Source organism: Atractosteus spatula, chromosome 15 (genome assembly GCF_055471065.1).
Source record: "Atractosteus spatula isolate fAtrSpa1 chromosome 15, fAtrSpa1.hap1, whole genome shotgun sequence".
Classification (NCBI taxonomy): Eukaryota; Metazoa; Chordata; class Actinopteri; order Semionotiformes; family Lepisosteidae; genus Atractosteus; species Atractosteus spatula.
This window is the reverse complement of record NC_142720.1, coordinates 6,338,255-6,357,349: the sequence shown is the minus strand read 5'-3', so window position 1 is coordinate 6,357,349 and position 19,095 is coordinate 6,338,255. Positions and strand designations below refer to the sequence as shown.

At 41.4% G+C, this 19,095-nt stretch overlaps 1 protein-coding gene across 1 annotated transcript in view; it reads left to right on the top strand.

Annotated features, from left to right (window-relative positions):
• The window catches only part of hhat (hedgehog acyltransferase), a 91,763-nt gene extending 73,241 nt beyond the window's left edge, over positions 1 to 18,522 (top strand). Inside the window, exon 12 of the mRNA XM_088933681.1 lies at positions 18,235 to 18,522. Coding sequence (XP_088789807.1) covers positions 18,235 to 18,320 — 86 coding nt within the window. The 3' untranslated portion in view covers positions 18,321 to 18,522. The remainder of the gene's footprint in view (positions 1 to 18,234) is intronic.
• The last annotated feature ends 573 nt before the right edge of the window (positions 18,523 to 19,095 follow it).

Sequence of the window (19,095 nt, the reverse complement as noted above, 5' to 3'; positions counted from 1 at the left end):
TCCAGCATGGGATGGAGAAGTGAAGAAGACTGTTCCGCCTCATGGCAGAGAGCGTCTTTCAGAACAAATCATGTTGTTGGTACTGTACGTGTAGAAGTTAGTGCAAGTCCCAAGATTCCCACTCCCACTTGTCATTTTCCTGTTTTCCTGACTTTAACTGTCTGACAAAGTTCCCAGTCCAGCTGTCAAATTAAACCCGTTTTATTTTGAACACGACAAATATATTTTTCCAAGCTCCTTTTGCATCTGTCAAGAGACTGTTATTGCTGTGGCAAAATGTTATAAAATACTTCCTTTAACTCGGATAATTTTGTTTGATTTTTGAAGTAAAAAGATTAACGTGCTCGGCCTCTAAATATGTAGTTTGCCTGCACATCCTAAAATTATATTCATACCAGCTGAAGAGAAGGAGATAAATATTATTTAAAATTGCATTATGCTTCATTAAGTGAACATTTCTAAAAATCTGTCCAGGAATATCCCATTATCCTGATTAATGGTGCCATGGAATATTCATTATACATGATTCATACAATTTCTTTAACCTGTACTATTTCTTGATATATTAATAATACAGAATAGAGATCTGTGAGATGAGTGTTAGGTAGCCTGAGGTAGTATCCCTGTTTAGGAATTGTTCATTACTACTATATGGAGTAATAACCTTTGAAAATAATAACAAAATTATTTGTTATACCTAATTAAAAAACCATACTAGTTTTGACATATTTTAAGGGACGTTCTACTTGAGAAATTGTATTTATAGCTGAATCAAACACTCTACCTGGTCAAACATACAGCACAACCTGGAGACCAAAAAACGTGTCACTGTGTTGAATCAGCCTTGCAGAGTGTTAATAATAGATCCTGTTCTTTCTCAGCTTATAACGTTCCTCTAATTATAGAGATACTACATAAGTAGATACTATGTGCATCACACAAAATTATCCATTAATAGATCTGAAAAAGTCTATTTGATAAAGCCTCCTCTGGTTTGTTTTATGCAAGAAACTGCTTTTCCAACCAAATGATTTTAACAATACAATGTCAAATTGTACTGTGAATTCCGAATGCAGAGTAATCGATTAAGGGTACAAGCTCGCAATCAAGGTAATGTAAAATCTAATGTTATTAACACAGATTTTAGTTCATGGCTTCATTATTTGTTTTATCAGCGCATGTTATCTGTGACTTCTGACTTCACTGGCAGTCATTGTCATTGTCATCGTTGTGTCAGAAGAATAATGTCCATTCCGCTGTCTCATATTGCTACAGTGAAACTGGACTGGACACCTAGGATGGGGTATGTGCCTCTTTAGCGTGTTTTATAAGGACACACACTTGCTCACTCATTTTCCATTGTGAGTATTCCTGGGATTTGTGTAATTCTTGAGGGATTTTAAGTATGCCAGCCAAAGAATTTAAACAAAAAATTAGTCTTATTTTAAAGTTCCATATCAGTAATAAAGGAAAGCACTTAAAGCATACTTACCTAGATAAATACAGTAGCTTCTAATTGGACTAATGATGAAATGCGATTGACACTCCTACTCCAAACCCATTTTTCAGAGCTGAAGTTTGTTGTCCTTGAGCAGACTGTTGTATTGCTGTGCTAAGCCAGTCAGTGTTTATAGGGAGTTCTTTCACTCAAGCAGGCAGTGCAGGACAGAAAGCTAGCATTCTGAATAAATCCTCTATAAATGTGTGCTAAACATCTCATAAAGCATCACAATGCATAGATTCCAGCCCTTCCAGCAATTTCTACCCATTCAGTTAATGTATTTTGCTAAAAAAAAAACATTTATCGTGGCCTGTTTGAATCACAGCATATATTGTCAACATTGTTAAAAAATGTTTTATTATGGATATTTAGGCGTAATTACATGTGGCTCTCCAGAGCACTAATGGTGCTGTTGTTTTAAGAAAACCGATTAATCTAATTTGATTTCTGGGCCCATTTGGAGTCTGAAGTGTTGACATTTTCCTCAGAGTGACCTCTATTACCCAGGAGCATGCCTGAAGCAGAGTCCGACTCTGCACAAAGCATCATTGTAGACACGCAGGAAAGACAGCAATCACCTCTGAGTCCCAAAGCAATTAGGGAAGGAGAATTTGAGAGGCAAAATTCTGTTTCTGAATGGGAAATGGAAGAGACTGCATGGTGTTTATGTGGTGGGACATTTTATAGGATAGACAGCATTTATAAATAAATTACTGTATTGTTGTTGTTGTTGTTGTTGTTGTTACAGCACACTGAGACATTGCCATCACAAAGAAAAAGCAATAATGAGACAACGTGTTTGGTGTTTAGCTCGACTCAGTGCATTTTGCCGCATCACATGGAATGGTAACCCTTTTCGAGTTGTGGCCGCCCGGGAAACACAATTCCCAGGTGGTCTTCCTAAGCACATGTCTGCAAAGCTGATCTACTCTATCAGACTTTAAGAACAGATGCCTTCTAGCTAATAAGCTCTGGGCATCTGCGCTCACTCCCCCTTCAGCTGGTTCGGGCAATGAAGAGCTCTTGTGTCGCAGTGTTAACTCTGTTTCTGTCAGTGTTTCAGCTAAAGGCAGAAGCATGAGACACCGACATGAGTGCCTGTAGGCTGCAGATTGCTCCCACTCACCATGAGTTCATACAGCTTAATAGCTTACTGTGATTAAATTAACTCTGATCGTGAAAATGATGATATTTCCTATTGTATTTTTTAGTGGTGGTGGTGTGAGAAGATGGGCATCTCTATGAGATATTAAATATATTTAACTTTGCCCATGTAGGCAGATGATAGCGTGGGACAGTTTTAAATGTGCCAGGAGAACTGGCTGAAAAACCTCAACAAAACACAAGTGATATTTTAAAGAATGCTTAATATTATTTAATATTGGATTCAAAATGCCAGTGACATGGAAAGAAAAATCTATTTGTTGAATTCGTTTGTAAAGCACACATGAATGGTGGAGTTTAACATTTTCAGCAGATGAACTTTAAACATGCTTTAAAAACTTCTTTCTATCCATTATCGGAAAACTGGTAAGTGCTGGAGAGGGTCATAGAGCCCTGAGCATGTCCTGGAAGTGTGGTGTTTAAGACAGGGGGCTGTCTGGGTGGGATGCACACAAGCACACAGGGCCCGTTTCAAGATACCAATTAACCGACCCAGCATGTCTTTGGAAGTTGAGAGCAAACTAGAGTCCCCAGCAGAAAGCCACAGAGTGAACATGCAAACTCCATACGGACAGCCCAGGATTAAACCCGGATCTCCAGTGGCAGGTGGTAGCACCACAGACAGCCCCTGAGACAGACCCGGGTCAGGTTTAATTTCTGAATTTTTGAGAACGTTATTTTTTGAGAGAATTTATGATAATATGCACATACTGTACAGTAAGGGTTAAAGTCATGAAAAATACATGCACTTCCCCACGTTCAAACAGAATTCTTTAAAGTTATTCACTGGAGCAGGAGAATGCAGGATTATTGCTGAAATACATGGGCAGGATTACATCACATAGCCTAATAAGATCTTTGCATTAATCATCAAAGGATGTCACAGAAAATCCTCTTTGGTGTGATCTAGAAATACCAGTGGAGCATCAGTGGAGACAATTAACTCCTAGTCTGTTTCTATCAACAGGCTAGAAAATCACACTGTCTGCATTTATTGAGAAAGGCTCTAGGCCATAAAAACAGATTCAACATAATAGCATTAAATATAATTTTTGAATCAGACTATGGGTGACAGAAAGTACTTCTTTGTATTAGATCTTGAAAAGAGAATCTCAGAGAATGCCAAGAAAACCTTTGTTTCAACTACTAGAGTTTATATAATAACATGATTAGAATATTTTATATGGTTTAGAGGAGTGGTCCTCATCACCTTATCATGAGGAAACTGTCCTTTAGATTTTCTGGGTGTAGTCGAAATTTCCCTGAAGATCATGTCAGCCATAATTGATCAAATCAAGCCTTTTCTGGAGTGAAAGCTTAATCATTCTGTGGCTCTCAAGCACTCTAGTTTAAAAAAGAATCAATCAGATTTCAATGTATTATAAGTGCCCGTCATTTACAGTCCTGGGTGAAATTTTTATTTTTGTCAATACATAGACGTATTTTTTATGTTGTGTTAAAAAGATTTTAATTCACATTTCTTGTGTAGAAGGACGTTAAGACTCACAGTGTTTCTTTTTAACGCCTTAGAATTGAAGGTACTGTATCATGTACTATTCAAGAACATAAGAATGGTTAAAGCCAAGACGGCACAAGTGGAAACGGCACAGACGAGCATTTAAAATCAAGAAAAGGATTCAGTTCTTTACCCAAAGAGAGGTGGGAGAATGGAGCAAGCTACCTGGCCATGTTGTCAAAGCGCATACCCTGGCTTTTTTTCAAGAAACAGCTGCATGAGATCCTTGGGTCAATTAACTCCTAACTACCAAACGAGCTCAGTGAGCCAAATGGCCCCCTTTTATTTGAAACTTTTCTTACGTTCTTGTTTTGTTTGACGATCCTTGTATTCCAACACTATCACAGTTGAACTCTTTCAAATCGCAAAATGTTCATGTATAAAGTAACCCCAGATTAATGACCAAAGATTAGTAACCATTGATCTAAGATTTACAGTCCTTTAAGTGTAATCCATCTAAAATGATACACTTTCCAACATTCGTAATGTGATGTAAAAAATGAATGAGCTGACAAAGTTAATTATTTACATTTTGTATTTCAGAGCTGTGGCCTCTTTTATGCACTGTGGCTGAGCCATGTAGACTAGACAGCTTTCAACCCTGAAAGAAACCAAAATACAATTTGCTTGTACTCATTGATTTTCAATATACATACTGATAATGATAGGTGAGCATCTTCCCTTGGGACAATGAAAGCTCCAGAGCTTCTTCTATACAAGTAATAAATCATGAACTGATCTTTAAAGGAAACTTTTTCACCACTACAGCACATCAGAGCTCCGGATAGTTGTTATGTAATGGATTTCTTGGTGTAAGATCATACCCACAGATTGTAGCTCTGATGCAGTACTTACACAGTTGCCTGATTTGAATTTGTCCAGCACCATGATGTTGTACAGCTGCGTATTTTATAGTCCTGCTATTTTAGTTTTACTGGCACTACCCAAACTTAAAAAAACGCATCCATATTAATAATGTAAAACTAGAAATCCCTGCATCATTTTAAAAGTTAAACATATTGCCTTTAGAACAGGAAGCATCCAATCTAAACTTAACTCACTGGTTAGATCAATAATTGATGAAGATATGAGCCCAAGATATAAAATAAGCTGTTTCTAATATCCAGGTCTGCCCTTGTATTTCTGTGCTCACTGTATGTGTGTGTGCTTTACCAGGATCCACCCTGTATCAGTAAATAGTCTTTTTCATGACCGCACTCACACAAGGGGTGAGAGACTCTAGAACATACTCAGAATGCTGAATTACCACTGCAAACAAATAGATGTTACAGATGGATGATAGGGTGTATTCAGCTCTTTCTCAGCCCAGGCCAGCCAGAATAAAAACAGATTACTTCTGTCCTGGGGGAAGAGTTTTTATTAGTGGAGGAAAACTGCAGCAGTTATTGCCACTGATGGTGTTCTAGCAGTCCCTAATAGGTTAAGATGGGGTGAACGCACTACACAAAGCAGGTGGTGCAATATTAATTTTCCCTTAGGCTTTCCTCTTCAATAGAGGTTATATAGTACATGTCTGTCGGGTTCTCCCTGTGGAGCTGCTCGATGTATGGTGTATACACCTCATTTATAACTCATAAAAAAATCATTTTTCATTCTTTACAGACATTGTTCATGGTTTCATGATTTTGTGCGTTATCCATTAGGTCTGATTTTCAGGTGCAAAGAAATATTTGCACCCCGTGTATAAAATGTGTGGCAAACCACCTTGCAGGGCAGAATAAATCTTTTAAATCGAAGTGTAGACTCGGTCACAAGGCTTGACTCAGCTAGACGAATGATCCTTTAGTAAAAGATATGACCAAATCTGCTCTTGAAAGAGCCGAGTCTGGGGGTGTCAAGAGTGCACAAGCCCTGGAGCAGTATTGCCTGAGTAGCCACTGTGCAGCAGGTTTGACGGGATACACTAAATTCATCAACTTCCTAGGATTTGGAGCAATTTTGTTTTGAGCAGTGAAGCGGGCTATTTGTTCAATTAAGTGGTTCAGAGATCATTTGAAATGAAAATACCCTGTAGCTCTCAGGGACCTCAGCTGGCCCTTTGTGACGAAATCGAACCCATTGCCTTGCAAAAATGCTGAAAGTTTTTCGGGTCCTTACAAACCGATCTGACTTCAAGGTAACCCGTAAAGCATTCTGAATGGGTTAGACACCCTGAAACGGACCTTCACCTGCATGGACTACACAAGAACTTCGAGTGATTTCATTCTCAGGGAGGAAGTAGTAGGCTCATATACTGTATACTATTACTGTTTTCAGAACCAGCTTTTCTTGTCTCAGCACCACCCATCGCTGGTTCAAATGTCTCCTTCATAAAAAGCTGCCTTCTCAGCAGAATGTCTGATTGCAGTCTTCACCTCGAAATGACGGCGCTTTTAGGCACGCAAGCTAGATTTTAATGTACAACGGCACATATTGAAATAAGCCCTGATACATTGAAAGCCATATAGGCCTTTATTGGATTAAGGCCCTTATTGAATTAAGGACTGGATGGCTGAAAGCAGAAGGCAGCAAATTTCTCCTTCACAGGCTTATCAGAATAAAGATGTTTTGCGTAACAGTTAAATGAACTGAATTTCTAGGCTTAAATAATACATTTGTTTATTTTAAATGCAATGGTCCATGCACTGCAAAATATGAACAGGCAATTGAAAAAGGTGATGTGCTAAGTACAGTTCCCTCCAAACGTATTGGGACAAGAGTTCAAATTAGCTCATTATAGCTGTATGCTCAGGACATTGGATTTCAAAGCACAAAATGAATATGAGACAAAAGCAAAGAATATCCCCTTTTGACTATTTGTATTTTTATATATACCTGTAAATGTTTTACTGTTATGCAACAATAGCGCTTTTTTCCACCACCCCCCCCCCCCCCCCCCCCACACACACACACACACACACACACACACACACACATATTTTAGATGAGCACAAGTATTGGGACAAATGGGTTTACGGGTGTTTCTATTTGCCAAGGGGTTACACGTTGCAAACATTTCACACACATTTGAGAGCTGTGGAAGTCTAGGCATGGTTCTGGGCTTTGAAACTGCTTCTGAAGTCTTTCTCATGGATTAGTCAGCAAAAACCGACATGAAGACCAAAGAACTCACTGTGACAGAAAAGAAGGACGTTTTGACAGAGAAACTGTTGACAATCTGGAATGTTCTTAAGAAAAAGGAAAGGAAACAACTGGAGGAGTCAAGAACGGGCAGAGAACAGGGCATCCCTTAAAGACAAATGTAGTGGATGACAGACAACTGGTTCTAAGTGTAAAGAGAAAACCCTAAATGTCTGTTAGTAAAATCAAACATAATCCCCAGAGCGTGGGGGTGCAAATCTTGAGTACCACAATCCGCAGAAGACTTCACCAAGAAAAATTCAGAGGCTGTACTGCGAGGTGTGAGCCCCTCGACAGCAAGAACAGAAGAGCTCGATTGGAATTTGCAAAAACTACAGAGATGAGCCACAGTAGTTCTGGGACAAAGCTTTATGGACAGATGAAACTAAAATAAACAGCTATCAAAGTAATAGAAAGGCTAAGGTGTGGAGAAAAATAGGAACAGCCAATGACCCCAAGAATACCACTTCTTAGTCAAACATGGTGGAGGGAGTATCATGGCTTGGGCATCTGTGGCTGCTTCTGGAACAGGCTCAATGGTCTTTATTATTGTCTTAACTGAAGATGGCAGCAGTAGAATTCAGAGATACACAAACGGATCTTTTCTGCAAATATAAGAAAAACTGGCACCAGACTTATTGGTCTGCAGTTCATTATGCAGCAGGACAATAACCCGAAACATACTGCACACTTAACACAGGAGTTTATCAGACAGAAAAAGTGTAGCATTACAAACTGGCCATCACCAGATCTGAATCCAATTGAGCATGCATTTCATTTGCTCAAAAGTAGCCTGGAGGCAGAAAGCCCGGCCAGCAAGCAACAACTTAAAGAGGCTGCAGTTAAAGCCTGGCAAAGCATCTCAAGTGAAGAAACCAGAGTCTGGTGACGTCAACGGGATGGAACCTTGATGCAGTTACTGCAAGCAAGGGATCTGTAACAAATACTGACCTTTTCACCTCTTTAATTTGCTTGACGTTGAGTGACCCAATACTTGTGGTCACCTACATTTTGGGGGACTGAACACAACATGTGTTTGAAAAATGCCTGTGTGTTTGCAAAATATATACTAAAAATAAAAGGTGGCCTTCAGAATGCTGAATGTCCCAATACTTTTGGAGGGCACCGTATATGCAGAAATCACAAAGCACAAATATTTTGGATGGCTTGCTTTTTTCAAGCATTTTCTTGGTTAGAATCATTCAGTTGAGATAAACAAGACCGACTTCCGTAAGAATTTGATAACCAAATGATTTTTGCTCATGGTTTGTGGATATTACAGTTCAGAAGAATCTATGTACTTTGAATATTATTGAGTATCCTGAATGTATTTTCTGTAGGACTCTACCTTGACTGATCTATTCTGTGCATGAAGAATACTACATTTTTACCTTCAGGCATGCAAAGATACACAATTCAGTCACTATTTACTGTTTCTAATCTTTTTGAAGAAAAATAAAACTTGTCTGATCTGAGCCTAGTTATGGTCTTTATCTCTATTTTTTAAACTACAGTATCTCTCAAGATTTTTGCCCATTAATTTTGGATGACATCTGCACATTTTAAGGTGTGCAATCATCAATAATGTGTATCGATTTGACTTGATGGTTCCCCAGTGGCTGTTCACAATTTATGGCAGATGTAATAGAAGCAGGTTATGCTTTGTCAGCAAGTGGAAAAAAAGGTGGCCTGGAGGTGGATGATCGAAATCTGAAAACTGCAGTACCAGAAAAGCTGGATGGTGTGCAATATGTGTTCGCTCCAGAGTTTTGAGAACTCTGGAGCGATGCATAATTATAACAGGATCATTTCACATACTGTTTTTTGTTGCACACAAGCAGTCCAATGCATGATGTTGGCATTATCTTATCAGTTTATCCTTCCATTAATCTATTTTCTAACTGCTTTATATAAAACTCGGTCATTGGCAAGGCAGGTTACACACTGGACAGGACATCAGTCCATTGCAGGACATGCATAAACACGCACACGCACACGCATGCGCGCGCACACACACACACGTACATGCACACACATGCACACACTCACGCACACACACCAGGACCAGTTTTCCCAGAAGCCAATTAACCTAACAGCACGTCTTTGGACTGTGGGAGAAAATGGGAGCACCCAGAGGCAATCTCATATGAGCATGGGGAGAACAAACAAGCCACGTGTAATAGCACCCCAGGAATTGAACTGAGGGCCCCAACATTGCCAGGCAGCAATGTTAACCAATGCTCCAACCTTTCACTCTTTTCAGTTTACTTGAAATTACCTCAAGGCTTTCAGATTGCTACAGTACAAATGAATCATGTCAATGGGCCAGAAGAAATTGTTATCATGATGGCATTCAGGGAATATTCCTCATTTGATTGTTAATGGCTAATTGTCAGCTTCAACAACATGGCCGTTGTTGAGTAGCTTGATCTGTGTTCTCACAGATCTTAGTGTAAATAAGTTCCTCTTTTTTTCCCCACTTGTGTGCTGTGACTGATGTTACACTGTTGATTCTGAAGACGTTTTTTCCATACCAATTTAAAATTCAGTTCTTTCAGTTAGCGTAGGACATAAATATAATAGTTTGTCCGGACCCAATTCTCTTGACCTGTTCAAGAGAGGCTATATCTTTTTTGTCATGTGGTGACAATGATTGTACAATTCAACAATTTTAACATAACATCCCTTGATTTACATTCTGAACCTTGAACTACAATATGACATCACAAAATGTTGGTCTTTTTTTGGATTGTCCACATTATCTCGAAATTCTAAATAATCATCAATATAAACAGCTTAATTCTACTCATCAGGGGCTCCTTCAAGTTCAGTGTTGTTTAACTGTGAACTGCTGAGACTAAAATTACTCATACAGAGAAAAGAAAAGAGAACAGCTCCCACCTCACTGTATATTTTCACAATTACTCTTCTTTATCACTGTTTATTAATGAGAAGTTTCCAGACTTGTTGGCCGCTCATCTTTCCTCAGTGTGAAAGACATCAAGTGTGTCACTGCATTTCTGCCACCTGTCTTTTAACCTCTGAAGAGGGACGTCATCTCGCCTCCCTTCTGAACATTGCCAGCATATTGGAGAATTGCACATGTCTCAATCCATCATCTATAAGCCTTACAATTGAACACAGCTCTACTAATGACAGACACTGCTGTGCATTACATTGGAATTGTTTCTCTTCCCTGTTTTCCTCTCTTTAACTCCTGCTGTTTATTGTCACATTATACAAGTCATGGAGACAGTGGCTCTTCCTAAAATCACCAGTGGCTGTTGAAGAATCTCATGAACTTGTAAATGAACATTTTGCGGTTCTCCAGGGAGTCTACAGTGTAAATGGATCATTCATTGGAACAGACCTCCCAAAAGTGCTTTTTACTGGAGACTATTGTAATTGCTTTTAAACCCCTTCAGAATCGTAAAATAAGTCAAGGATTTTTTTTCCCTCCAGCTGGGCTTGCTCACAGTTGTGATTTTCAGTCCAGGTGAAGAAATGAAATACTGCTCTTTGTTTCAGACACACATGAAGAGTTTTTTTTCTGGGGTTTCCAGCTGTTTTACAGTGTGTGTGGTTTACAAAGGAGAGCCCACGTTCATTTGCATACATCCCAGTACCACTGAGCAAAATCAGTACAGTTCTAGTCTATCAACATCTTTGAACGTTTTCGGCCGTGCTCATAAAATATTCCCAGACAAGCCGTGCTCATAAAATATTCCTTTTACTGAATTTTGTAGAAGTGATAAAGTGCTTCATGGAAATGATTAAGTGTGGAAGTTGAATGCACTGTGGAAGTGCATATAAAATGTAAAAACAAGAGCAGGAGACTTCTTTACCTATAGAACTGTGGGAGTGTGGAACCCAGACAAGCTACCCAGCCATGTTGTTAAAGCTGATACCCTTACATATGTCATGAGTGACATCCTTGGATCAATTAGCTATTTACTATCCAATGGGTTGGAATGGGCTGAATGGCCTCTCATTTGTAACCTTTCTTACTGTATGTTCTTATGAATGGTGGCATAGTGGTTTAGCGCTGCTACCTTGTAGCTCTAGGGTCCTGAATTCAACTCTGAGCCAGGGAGCTTTCTGTGTTGATGTTTGTATTCCAAATTGTCACTCCCTCCACCCCCCTGCAATAGAATTGAGTCCCATAGACTCTGTGAGCATGATCACTTAGTCCAGTCTTGAAATGTCTGCTTTCGGCTACTAGTGTCTTTGACCCTTCCCAGGACAAGCACCTTTCTGAAAATGAAGGATTAAAGTTAAAAAATCCTTTTCGTATTACATTGTGGTTTGTTTTGCTACCTGTACAAAATGTAAACACTATTTATGCACAGTACTGTACATTCACACACTATTTTTCTCTTGTTCAGCACCAAAAGAAAAGCCTTATTATTTAGATTTAGCCCAAAGCAGCCCAAACTGAAATCATGAATATCAGAAAGAATATATTATAAGAATATTATGCAAGTGAGAATGGCCATAACAGCCATTAATGTAATTCATGTAATAAATTAAGAAGGGATTTGTAGTATGTTCTGTGTGTTATGTTCTGTGTGCAACATCAACACATGCATATGTATGTTTTATGATCAAATATTTTATTACTTTTCAAAATAGTACAAGAAATGGGGGAGAAAAGTCTTATTACCAAGGCGTATACAATGCAGAGAGCATTATGTGTGCGGTGGATCTGCTTGGTTGATTTTAAATGCTCTGTAAATATGAATCAGTCATTAATTTCATTTTAAAATCACACAAAACTGTAATACATATACTCCTACACCACAGTTTATTAATACAAAATATGTGCGCTGTGTGCTCTGCATTTGACTGAGTAGACAGCATGAGACAAAGACTTTATTGAAGCCTGTCTGTGCTGTGTTTGCCGCCTTTACCTTTCTGTTCTACTCTCTTTAAACAGGAGCGTATTCATAGCCCATAGCAAAGTCTCACCTTGGGGATTGTTCAGGCCATCAGCACAATGCTTCAGCAGGTTTCAGCCAAACATTTGCAGGTCCTGAATAGTTTGGGAGTGCCTAGTGCGGTTCTGCATGAACACAGAATACAGATTTTTAATAGAAGCTTGGATGGCTCCCAGCATAAAGGGCTGTCAGCCTGTGATGATACAATGCCTTTATATAGAGAGCTGTCCAGGGTGCTGAAAAACAGCAATGAGAACATATTAGATTTCATGTCAGCAGGAATCTGGCACTGCTATGGTCTGAACAGATAAATCAGTGATACAGGTTGAACACTACTTCTTACTGTTTCCTATGCCTTTTAGCTGTAGTAGTCACTGGCTGCCTCTGCCGATATTGGCAAATTCAGCTGTTAAGTCATTGTTCTACACCATCCAGCACCACATTTATTTGTGTTTTTTCATGATTCGTCTTGCTGCGCATTCTGTCATTTATTTTTGTTGTGCCAAGGCATTTCAGGAGATTTATGTAAGACAGTAGACTCATGTTTTACATGGTATTTAGGTTCCTGACATAGTGTGTACACCCAAAATCGCATATAATCAGAAAACCCCCCTTAGACCCCCTATTCCCCTCCCCTCGTAAGTTTATTAGTATATGGTTTAAGGTATAGTGGAAACAGTAATACAGCAAATACAGTACTGTACAGTATACAAAATAGATCAAATAAAATTTAATAATAATAAAATGCAGGGAACACTCACCATAATCTCCCAGTGATGATGAAAGGAATGTGCAGCTGATGACGATGATGATGGAGATAAAAAGGGCCACACACTCGAACCTTTACCTCTGTTCAGAGCTGCTCTCCACTGCGATAGCTGGAGAGGGGTCTTCGGGGTTGGAGGCGCTGGGAGATGGCGGAGGCCAGCAGTTGGGTGAAGGCGTATGAGTGACGGAGGCCAGCAGTTGGGTGAAGGCGTATGAGTGGCGGAGGCCAGCAGCTGGGTGAAGGTGTATGAGTGGTGGAGGCCAGCAGTTGGGTGAAGGTGTATGAGTGGTGGAGGCCAGCAGTTGGGTGAAGGTGTATGAGTGGTGGAGGCCAGCAGCTGGGTGAAGGCGTATGAGTGGTGGAGGCCAGCAGTTGGGTGAAGACGTATGAGTGGTGGAGGCCAGCAGTTGGGTGAAGGCGTATGAGTGGCGGAGGCCAGCAGTTGGGTGAAGGTGTATGAGTGGTGGAGGCCAGCAGTTGGGTGAAGGCGTATGAGTGGCGGAGGCCAGCAGTTGGGTGAAGGTGTATGAGTGGTGGAGGCCAGCAGTTGGGTGAAGGTGTATGAGTGGTGGAGGCCAGCAGTTGGGTGAAGGTGTATGAGTGGTGGAGGCCAGCAGTTGGGTGAAGGCGTATGAGTGGCGGAGGCCAGCAGTTGGGTGAAGGCGTATGAGTGGTGGAGGCCAGCAGTTGGGTGAAGGTGTATGAGTGGTGGAGGCCAGCAGCTGGGTGAAGGCGTATGAGTGGTGGTGGCAGTTGGCTGAAGGCGTATGATTGGTGGAGGCCAGCAGTTGGGTGAAGGTGTATGAGTGGTGGTGGCAGTTGGTTGAAGGTGTATGAGTGGTGGAGGCCAGCAGTTGGGTGAAGGTGTATGAGTGGTGGTGGCAGTTGGGTGAAGGTGTATGAGTGGTGGTGGCAGTTGGGTGAAGGTGTATGAGTGGTGGAGGCCAGCAGTTGGGTGAAGGTGTATGAGTGGTGGAGGCCAGCAGTTGGGTGAAGGTGTATGAGTGGTGGTGGCAGTTGGGTGAAGGTGTATGAGTGGTGGAGGCCAGCAGTTGGGTGAAGGTGTATGAGTGGTGGAGGCCAGCAGTTGGGTGAAGGTGTATGAGTGGTGGAGGCCAGCAGTTGGGTGAAGGTGTATGAGTGGTGGAGGCCAGCAGCTGGGTGAAGGGGTATGAGTGGTGGAGGCCAGCAGTTGGGTGAAGGTGTCTGAGTGGTGGAGGCCAGCAGTTGGGTGAAGGCGTATGAGTGGTGGAGGCCAGCAGTTGGGTGAAGGCGTATGAGTGGTGGAGGCCAGCAGTTGGGTGAAGGTGTATGAGTGGTGGAGGCCAGCAGTTGGGTGAAGGTGTATGAGTGGTGGAGGCCAGCAGCTGGGTGAAGGCGTATGAGTGGTGGAGGCCAGCAGCTGGGTGAAGGTGTATGAGTGGTGGAGGCCAGCAGTTGGGTGAAGGTGTATGAGTGGTGGAGGCCAGCAGTTGGGTGAAGGCGTTTGAGTGGCGGAGGCCAGCAGTTGGGTGGAGGCGTATGAGTGGTGGAGGCCAGCAGTTGGGTGAAGGCGTATGAGTGGTGGAGGCCAGCAGTTGGGTGAAGGTGTATGAGTGGTGGAGGCCAGCAGCTGGGTGAAGGCGTATGAGTGGTGGTGGCAGTTGGGTGAAGGTGTATGAGTGGTGGTGGCAGTTGGGTGAAGGTGTATGAGTGGCGGAGGCCAGCAGTTGGGTGAAGGCGTATGAGTGGTGGAGGCCAGCAGTTGGGTGAAGGCGTATGAGTGGTGGTGGCAGTTGGGTGAAGGTGTATGAGTGGTGGAGGCCAGCAGCTGGGTGAAGGTGTATGAGTGGTGGAGGCCAGCAGTTGGGTGAAGGTGTATGAGTGGTGGAGGCAGTTGGGTGAAGGTGTATGAGTGGTGGAGGCCAGCAGTTGGGTGAAGGCGTATGAGTGGTGGAGGCCAGCAGTTGGGTGAAGGCGTATGAGTGGCGGAGGCCAGCAGTTGGGTGAAGGCGTATGAGTGGTGGAGGCCAGCAGCTGGGTGAAGGCGTATGAGTGGTGGAGGCCAGCAGTTGGGTGAAGGCGTATGAGTGGTGGAGGCCAGCAGTTGGGTGAAGGCGTATGAGTGGTGGAGGCCAGCAGTTGGGTGAAGGCGTATGAGTGGTGGAGGCCAGCAGCTGGGTGAAGGCGTATGAGTGACGGAGGCCAGCAGCTGGGTGGAGGTGTATGAGTGGCAGAGGCAGCTGGGTGGTGGCAGGGCTCGTAGTCAAGGTGTGTGGGCTTGCGGTGGGGTAGTGGTGGGAGTGGTGACTCAGTGTCTCGAGAAGTCGATGTGAAGAACTGTCCTTCTTTACGTTTCAACTCATTGTACCTTTCTTGATATGGGTGTAAATATGCCATCTCTGAGTGCCCGATGAGTGGTCCATTGATGGATTGTACTCTGAAATTAGTTCAGTCATCCAAGCTTTCTTGTCGACTGGCAAAACGTTTTAGTTTTTTCCCTCCAATCCGTGTGGATTAGCCGCGCAATATAACAAGGCAGGCTTGATCATACTGTATGTCTGTCAGCATTACCCCAAAACAGCAACGTGATGCAATCGTTACACATCCATGCCTTGAAAATGGGGGCCAGGTGTTCATGTTTCAAAATGTATGTGCATTTTTAAGCAAATAGCCCTGTTTCGTTTGCATTGAACACTTGTTCAGTTCTGTTTCCTTTTTCTTCAGTTTTTTCAATCATTCCAGAAATCCATGCCCTGCTTCTTCACTTGCTGATGTTGATTGACCTGTTATTTTCACATTTTTCAAATTATACAGTACCACAGACTGTAACTATTAAGCCAGCCAGCACTGGCTTTAAACAGCACTAGTACTGTACATGGTTCGCATTTTGAATAATGTTCGCAGAGGCTAAGCACTTTTTCACGAATCGTATGCCCATCCCCTGGGAACATGCTTCTGAATCACCTCCCCAATCTACAAGCATAGAGACCTTTTGGCTTTTCCTAGGACCTTATTATGCACATGGCTCATCAGGTTTCCAGTCTTTCCTGCAGCAGATACACAACTCTCACAAAACAGCCTTCTCTCTGTCTGTAATTGCACTAATCGAAAATTCATTCTCACCATACTTACACTCCAAGTGGTCACTGTCATCCCACCCCTTAACTTGTTCAAAATTTGGATTTTTAACTCCAAATCAGGCACTTTTCTTGACTTGCCTTTCCCCTTTGTATGCATTTTCAGTTTGCGAGGCGCATTAGTGGGTGATGCCACACAGTAAAGAAAGCAGCAGAGTGCTATAGGCTCTGTAACTTAGTTTCCAAAGCATAGCTCACATTCCTGCTGCACCAGGGTTGAATCTGTGAACTTTCCCATATTATTGGATTTTTCATTCATTTTTTTCATTGCTGACCACATATATACTGTCCAAATTTGCATAAAAACATATAGCATAAAACAGGAGTCTACTGTATATAAGATATTATCTTTACCCAGAACAAGTACTGATTTGTATATTGAGTATAGAACTGCAGCTACAAAATAACATTCTCTTTTTTGTCACCTTGTTCTGTTGCTGGTACTTTACTGAGAAAAACGTTTACTCAGGTAGTGGCAAACCGAGAAAAGGGGTTCCGTGTGAAACTTCCCAAGGAACGTTTGATCTGTTTGATGAAATATGTTGCATAACACTGCCGGGAATACTTCTCTCACCACTACTTCAGTGAGGCCCCAGTACATGAACATTTCACAATTTGACATATTAAATAGTTTCTAATGGCACTTCCAGTCCACTGCACCCCAAAGGTGACATTATAATGTCAAATATCTAAGCAAAGTTGTTTTGCCACCCATGTCAATGGATATCCTTTTCCTTTTCCCTGCTTTCAATCAGGGCACTTCTCCCACCTACTGTTGAGACAACTTTGATATCATCTAATTAATATTAGGGTTTAAATCTCTTATCTCCATCCTTTCTTGGCAAAATGAACTAAGATGATGAGCGCCTGGCCCTCTTGTCAGTGTTGTACTGAGACGGTGGGATTTAATTTGCATCAGAGATGGTGTAATCACTTCATGCACCTGATGGTCTGTAGGGTTTACTAGAGCTGTCAGTCTCACTGCTGCCTTTCCCCTCTCATCAGCAGTTTTTGTTTTGCTAATATATTGACATCTTAATCTTTGAAAAATACCAGGTTGCATCTTCACTAGTAATTACATTTCAAAGAATTAGGCCCTGACAGGTAATCACAGCATTAAAAATCTTCAGAAATCAATTTACAGCATGCCAGCTGACAGGTATTGATAACAGATCATACAGCAGGTTTCTGCATAGAAAAGAGTATTCCTGCTTTTTAATGATCCCATCTATTCATGTAAGGCTCCTTACCTTAGCTTTATTCAGCATAATGTTATTCCACTTAAGGAATGTTATTTTTTTTGCAATCACGGCAGTAACACTGAGGGAGTGAAGGAGAGAAAATAGGCTTACGTGTAATCAGCAATCAGGCTTATTTATAAGCCATCATGCAATTGATCTGAGAGTATTGTGGTTCCATTGCCAGATACAGTTCAGGCCCTTGCATCAGTTAACAGTGGATGTGCTAAATTCTGAGTGCTAAGACAGTTAAATACAGTATGTTGAGGGCATTTTTTCACTCAGATTAAATTTTGAACCTCTTTAACACCATCAGAGGCATAGATCTTCAGATCTGCAGCATTCATACCACTGTATTTTCTAAAATCCTTCTGCAACAGATATCTGGAATGCACTGCATTCTTTATTACATAAACAGCCACAAATAGTCTGAAGCAAAAGGCCCCTGATCAGGTTATCACGTTACTCGGTCTCTCCTTGTTTCAGGAAAGAGCTGAGCCAGCAGTAACTCAGAAAAGGGTTTTCAGTCAAGTGGGTGTTTCTGTTCCTGTTGTTTTTGTATAAATGCATTATTTCACAAAATTACAAAAGATACAAAATGAGCTGGAAATGAAGAAAGACAGCTAAGAGAGCACACTGCAAGTCTCACAACAAAAAGGCATTGTGTTTCATTTTTAATGCAGCATCTAGTCTAGTTGAGGCATTAATTATGTGGTGCATGCCATGAAGTAATATTTTTTTTACCGAATGTTTGCAGTACAAGTTTCTTGTAATATCTATTATAAGCAGAGTATCAGCAAGTATCAGCTTGTAATCCCTAAAATGTGTATTATTTTTCTTTCTCTGCAGGTTGGCCTAATGTAGCCATTCCAGTCCTGGGGTTTCTGTATTGCTTCACCCAGATAGGAATGGAGTGGGACAAGACACATCAGTAACATGAGCCGCAAATATGTCTGTCACTTTTGTGTTTTAATACAAAATTGTTTTTTTTTATCAACAAAGTCAGCAAACAATACCGAATACCAATAGTGGTTATCCACTTTGCAGATTTTGTACATATTCATGTTTTATGCACTGCACAGTTAATTTGATATGACTGAAAGTGAAAAGAAATAAAAGAAAAGTTACAATAAGCAGTAAAAAGAGTAATTGAATTATTTGAAAACGCAAACATCCATGGACATACATTTCAGTCACAATCTTCTTCTTTGTAACCTTATGCCCCAGGTCAGATGTCCAGAACAGGCTTTAGTGAGAAAGAAGGTTAAGAGAAAGATCCCAGGTGTCAAGTGAGACAAGTAGAGATGACAGAACATGAGAAAGACCCTCTGGGACAGGTGACCACTCTGACAGGTGAGCACTGTCTGCCAACACCTGGCCTTCTAGAGCTGCTCTCCATTTGGGGAACAGAGTGAGACAGTACCGACCTTTCTGATGGAGTGATGTATGACAGTACTAATGGATCTGATACCAAATGCTGCAAAAACAAGCAGGGAGAAGGAGTGGGAAAAATCCATGTTTTTAATTTCAGTTTGGTCCAGATATTATTTTTGTGGAGCCTGCTGTTATTGCATTCTGCATGTGGTGATTTGTTTTGTGTCATTTCGGAATTATTTACACCTGTGTACTGCAGGATGGCTACAGACTGACTTACCTAAGTGCTTTGCAGGTTCTCACTCGGCTCGCATATCTGTTTCATAATTCTAAAAG